Source organism: Zea mays, chromosome 6 (genome assembly GCF_902167145.1).
Source record: "Zea mays cultivar B73 chromosome 6, Zm-B73-REFERENCE-NAM-5.0, whole genome shotgun sequence".
Lineage (NCBI taxonomy): Eukaryota > Viridiplantae > Streptophyta > Magnoliopsida > Poales > Poaceae > Zea > Zea mays.
The window spans coordinates 150,680,102-150,686,679 of NC_050101.1; the positions used below are offsets into that span (position 1 = coordinate 150,680,102).

Below are 6,578 nucleotides of genomic sequence, written 5' to 3' on the forward strand. Positions count from 1 at the left end.
AATTTAAAGGACGTTGCTGGAGACAGCCTTACTGCTTTAATAAGTAGTATAGATTATGTACTAACATAATATCTGTTGTGTCCTAATAGACTTTTGGTCGTGCAGTATAGAGATATTTAGATGGGTCCGATGACCACAGACTAGACTGTTTGTCGACCAACAACGGAACCTAGAAAATATAGTTTGTCGCGCAGTTTTCAAACTATGAACTTCCATACAGTCATACAGATTTATGGTCATGATGCATATGCTAAGTGAAATACTGCACGATTGGGCTGTGACACGAAAATGTCCAAAAATCAGTATCCATAGGCACTTTAGGCCCCATTTTGAAATAAAGAAAATTTTCATCGATTATGTGTTTTCATGTGTTTTTAAACTAATTCCTATGAAATTTCTATACCATTGCTGTAAAAATCCAGAGTTCCAAAATAGCCCTTAATATCTGTTTTTTATATATAAAAACTTTAAAATCCGTGGTGATATTTTTGCATTATCGTTCGGATCAGCTGAATTCGGACCTAATTCTATTCCAGCAAGGGAAAGAAGCCCCAAACCAAAGATCCCTTTCTTCGCCCCGTGCTCTACTTTAATTCCCACCATTGCCTTCTGCCCACTCGCAAAGGCTGGGTCCCACCGTCCACCAACAAAAAAACGAACGACTGTTGCTCGGCCCGAATCTCCCGTGCTTCCCTTTCCCTCCCCCATTCCCCCCCTCCCTCCGGGCTCTGCCTCCGCTCACCGCTCACCGCTCATGGGCGAGTACCACCGTCCCTACCGGGGCGACCTCCGCTCGCCGCCGTCCTCCGTGCCGGACCCGGCCTTCACGCACGCCAACGGCTACTTCTCCTCCTCCGCCTCCCCGAACTCCAACAACGGCTACTTCTCTCCCGTCTTCGCGAAGAATGACGCTTTCCCTGGGACCGGCGCTGGCGCAGGCGGCGACCGGCGGATCGAGATCTACACCACGGCGCCTCCTCCGCACCTCCCGCCGCCACCCGGCCACACGCTGGCGCTGCCCCCGCCGCCGGGGTGGAAGGAGGGGCGACTGGGTGGAGGTGGAGGCGGAGGCGGCGCCGGCGGCGGCAGGAAAGCGGGAGGTGGTGGGGGCGGGGCCAGCATGTGGTGCCTCAGCGATCCGGAGATGAAGCGGCGGCGAAGGGTGGCGAGCTACAAGGCCTACTCGGTGGAGGGCAAGGTGAAGGCGTCGCTGCGGCGCGGCCTCCGGTGGTTCAAGGGCAAGTGCTCCGAGATCTTCCACCATGGATGGTAACCTCCGATGGCTGGCTGGCTGGCTGGCTGGCCGGCTCTCCTTCTTGGACGGTGGCAGGCCCCCCCCAAGAAAGGAACCAAACTTCTGAATATGTTCGCGATTTACTTTTCTTTTCCTTTTTGAAAATAATGATGCTCATGCTCCAGATGTCTATCTATCTATGTATCTGTTCGCCTACTAATTTCGAGATGGATTTGAGACTGTGAGTGTATATTCGTAAAGCTATTTTGCCAAGGGATGCGCGCTCTGAACACTCGAGCGGATTGATCTGTTAGTGCTACTGCAGGGTGGCTGTCGTATTTGTTATTAGTAATCAAATCAAACAGTTAGGAATTCCATATTACCACCATGCTTTGCTTGTCCTACTTGCTATGCATTGATAGGATAGCCAGGAATGTATGGCATGTTTGTTGAGATTGGCTTTGTTCATCATTTCATTTCTATTGCTTGTTCTGTGAGTTTGATTTTGGACACACACACACACACACGTACGAATGAATTATAAATTGGTAACTGTACCGCATTGTTCTCTTTTGGCTTGAATGATGGCCTGATGGGTCAGGTGTGTGGTACTAATACCCGTGCAAGTTGGTGCTGTGTTAGGACAATATCAACCTTGATATATACATTATTTAAGCAAGTAGATATTCGGTACATGGGTGAACTTAACCCTGAAATGGTACTAGATGTGGACATCACAACCAAGACTGGTCAGTTGGTAACCGACTGTATATGTAGGAGTACACATAGACATCTACTAGTATGTGAAATTGTAATGCAGGTCAGAAGCGGTCTTGTTGCTCAGAATTAAAAAAAAAAAGCTATGTAGTGGTTGTGGTGAGTGATGACATCCTGACAACTCTTGCTTTGTGCCATTACTGTGTTTTGATCCGAGAGAGATACTGTTTTTTTTTTTTGCTCACTGAACATCCTTTCATCTGTCCATGCCACATGAACATAACCAAACCAGTAATTGGCCTTACCTTTTGTCCCTATCATATTAACTATGAAGCTGGCGACTGATGGATTTGCTTGGCATCATCATCACCTTCCCATGTGATGATAGCAACCTCTATTTTAATGCTTTTCGTGATGTCTTGCCTCGCATATGCTTTTGATTCTTTTTCTTACTTGCACAGGCACTAATGAATTGTTCAGCCCGGATGTCTGGAAAATTTTATCTTGCTAATAGTCATCCTACGACATCATGATTCATGAATGCATAACATTGTATCATATCAGTACCAAACCCCTATACCTGTCTTGGTCACATTACCAGAGACCAGCATGAAATTTGCATGTTCAGGGTGTTCTATAGAGTGCTTAGCATTGGTCTGTAGGGGTACCCCCAAACATGTCCCTACATAAGTGCTTTTGTTAAACATGATTTGTGCCGATGTAGGTGTTCCTTTCCAATGAATCACATGATGTATTACTTTAGCTGTTATATCAGCACATGATGTATTACTTTAGCTGTTATATCAGCGCAGGATGCCGGCCACTCGAAATACATATGGTTCCTTGGCTTTAATCCGTACCGGCTTCTACTATTTCTACATTGTTTTTTCTTTATGGATTACAGCTATGTATCAGTACAAATTGGCTTTAATCCGAAGCCAACAACTCATTCTTTGTGTTGTGTGTTCTATACTTCACAGTTGCTTGATGGCTCATTCTTGTTGAATGATGAGTGAACAGCAGCTTTCCTATGGCAGATGAGAAAAACAGTTCTATGACCGGTCTTGGAGGAAATAAATTGGTGTAGTAGCTGGGATACTGTGGTTCCGTGGGTACCAGCAGCGGTGTTAAATGCTTCTGTGTGCAAGGCAGGCACATAATAATGTCCAGCAGAGGCACCTCACCTCCTGTGTCGTATGCTTACGTAATACTCCCTCCGTCCCTACTAATGATAGTCGGACAGTGAAAAGTTGTACGTACCAGTAGCTGAGCCATGGATATATGGCTAAAAATTAGCTCTAAATCCTCTAATGTATCCATACAAGAGAGCTAATAAAGATGGCTGATCTTGTAGGCGTCTTTAACTAATTATTAGTAAGCTAGCTAAACTAGCCATAAGTGATTATTGTATGGCGAAAACCAAGGTGCTCCATGACAAACAGCCTGTGGTATTTCCCTTATAATTCTAGTCGGGGTTATGGCCCCGTGGTAGTTGTACCAACTAAATTTTTTTCTGTGTACATATAGGGGTTCTCGGGCCAGGAAGCACAGGAAGACTAGACGGGACCCCATGGTATTGATGCGTGGTCCCAGCCCGCACAGGAAGACTCACTAGATTGGCCCGCTAGGGCAGATACACATACACTGCTACATATGTTAGCAGTTTCAATAGGTTAGGAGTTTTAAAGGCAAAGTCGGTTCATGCCTCATTTTGACAACCTTATTCTAGAATCTCATTATTAGCCAAACAGTTTCTGAATTTTGTATTGGATTTTGTGTCATAATCTCACAATCTGAACATAAGTTAATAATAGAATTTGTGTTGGCTTTTATGTAGTATGCAACTTCTCAAAATCTATAGAGAACCGAACACCACTTTAGACTACCTCTAAGCAAGGACATGTAAACAGTTCTGTACTCTTATGAGGGTGTTTGGTATGACATGCTTCACTAAAAAATAGTTCTATTCTAGGTTTTTAGTATGGTTGTATGGCTATAGAGCAAAACTTCAAGATGGAGCTAGTCACAGCCAATCAAACACTCTTAACTACAAAGCTGTAAAATTCATGGAGTTTTAAGAGCTATAATAAAAAATTTTGGAGCACATCTTTTGCTGCTATAAAATCTTTAAAAACAACCTAGATATGGAGTTTGAAGGTATTTACCCATCACTGTCACTGGCTATGAGAAAACAATCTACAAGCTATTCGATTGGCTTTAACCCAAAACAACTTCTACTGTTTCTACAATATTTTGTCTATATGGATTGCAGCTACAATAGTCCGAACAACTAGCTTTAATCCGAAGCAAACAAACTACTCTGAAGCATAGTCGTTCCACCCAGAGTTTTGGAGCAGAGCTTATCTAGAGTAAATTGGAGTCATGCCAAAGTCTAGATTGCATTCTCATAACTAGTGACAGTAGCGGTAGCGGGTAAATACCTTCAAACTCCATGTCTAAGTTACCTTTTAAGGATTTCAGAGCAACAAAAGAGATACTCCAAAGATTTGTATGGTAGCTCTAAAAACTCCACAAAGTTTGTAACTATAGAGTTAGGGTGTGTTTGGTTTAGCTTCCTAAAACTAGATCCAATGCCAAAAATCTAGAATTCAACCAAATGGGTACAACAGCAGAATACATTCCTCTAGTTCAATTCAGAATCACCTTCTACCCCATATTTTCCATATTCTTGCCATCCATGTTACAAGCCGACATGCTCTTATATAATCTATAGTTGATAGTTGTTTCAACCAAACAAATTTTATTTTTTTCATAATTGTCAGCTCACAGCAGCTTTCTCACGACTCACAGTTAGAATTAGATTTTTAGAAAACTAAAGCCGAATCAAACAGACCTTAGGGTGTTTGGTTGGCTCTAGCCAGCTTCTCCTTAAAGTTTTGTTTTGGAGTCATGAAAAACAACCTCTATATATAGGGGATATTTTCTCCTCTATAACCTTCAACATCGTCCTCTAAATCATCTTCTAATAATAGAGGATGTTCCTTCGTCCTTATATATATAGAGAGAGATTATCTCTTGTAACACTCTAAATCTATCACCTAAAAGCAATCCAGTTTATGTTATTGGTTTCCAATAGAAAGGAGTTTTGGTGTTTTCAAATAATGAAATGTTGATATAATTAATTTGAACAATTTCTTGAATAGATAAAACTTTAGCAAATGGTTGATGCATTCATGACGAGACATAAATTTTGTTTGTTATATCCAATTTTTGGATTTAAGTTGGTGTGAAAATCTTATTTTAGAAAATAGTAATGAGTTTTTAAAATATTGTTTTTGGAATAGGCATTTTGCTAGGTTTTTCGGGTTTCTTGATTCGGGTATCGGGTTTTCTGCCTAGTACCATCAACTCTTCGCGGAGCGGCCGCGATGTCGTGATGTCCCCGCTCAGTTTGATGATTTTCCTTATCCAAGTTTCGTCATCGATCATCCGCGTACCGACAATCACCTGTTGCTCCGTCGACGAAGCTCTGCTTGCCTAGCAGCCTGAGGAAGAAGAAAGAAATTCGTACGAGCTACCTCTTATAAGCTACGTTTAATTTTGTACAGATTCTGCAAGAGATTTATTAATATAACTAAATATTTCTAGCTCAAACTAAATATAAATTTGTATTATTAACTTCATAATAATGTGCTTTGCATATTAAAATATCTTTTGCACCAATTTTCTTATTTCCGCAAGTCAATTTAAATTATGTTGTTATAATTGTTTAAACATAGTTTTACTAAACAAGAAATTTACAAGGAATTATAGACCCCACCTTTCTATAAGATAATTATTTATCCTTGCCCATAGATCGTGATTTGGGTTCATATTTAAGTTTTATAAGATTATATGCATCACACTAAGAAAGAATAGAGTTTTCTAATAATATTAGAATGCCTTAATTGAGTGCTCATGTTTTCATAATGATATAAAGAAAAGGAACTAGTTTATATATTGGAAACATAATTTCTTTATTAATGAACTAGATCATTTGTTTCTAATTTGAAATTAAAGGTAATTAATTATCATTTCTCATAATTAATTAATTAAGCTTATATCTCACTTGTTCATGACTAGTTATATATGCTTGATTAATCATTTCATCGTATTTAGTCTATGTTATATATATCACCTAGTTTTTCTAAAAGGACAAAATAATGAAATTAGTGTTCATGTTCTTTTATAATTAAAATGTTAGTTATGAATGTAGCTTAGACCATGTGTTTTCTAATGAAATTAAAAGATGGTTATTTATTCATTATCTTTTGCTTGAGAATCCACTTAAGGCATATGACCTAGCTCTTCATAAATAGGTGTTTAATAATATGATTATGATGTTTTCACATAAAAATATGTTTAGGCTATTTATTATCTTTTCATAAAAATAATGAGTTTATAATCTTATGAACCCTTAATCTTACACATATCACAAATGACTTTTATAAACGATTAAAATGGTAGACCTAATATTTGTATATTTATAATTACGATATTTTCAAGCTTAGGTCTTGTTTTATAAAATATGAACCAAACCTTTATCAAAAGAGCGCCTTTTTGTTATACCCTTTGCTAGTGATGTTTTTGAAAAGCAAGTATTCTTTTCATTTGTTTTCTTTTAGCT

At 39.5% G+C, this 6,578-nt stretch overlaps 1 protein-coding gene across 1 annotated transcript; it reads left to right on the top strand.

Moving 5' to 3' along the window:
* The first annotated feature begins 714 nt into the window (after nucleotides 1–714).
* LOC100274747 (uncharacterized) lies at nucleotides 715–1,546 on the top strand. The gene has a single exon (NM_001149039.2). The coding sequence runs from the start codon at nucleotides 755–757 to the stop codon at nucleotides 1,271–1,273; it is 519 nt and encodes a 172-aa protein (NP_001142511.2). The 5' UTR covers nucleotides 715–754; the 3' UTR covers nucleotides 1,274–1,546.
* The last annotated feature ends 5,032 nt before the right edge of the window (nucleotides 1,547–6,578 follow it).

Excerpts from the sequence above, each read along its gene's own strand:
- LOC100274747 (NM_001149039.2), top strand. The coding sequence starts at position 755 with ATGGGCGAGTACCACCGTCCCTACCGGGGCGACCTCCGCTCGCCGCCG.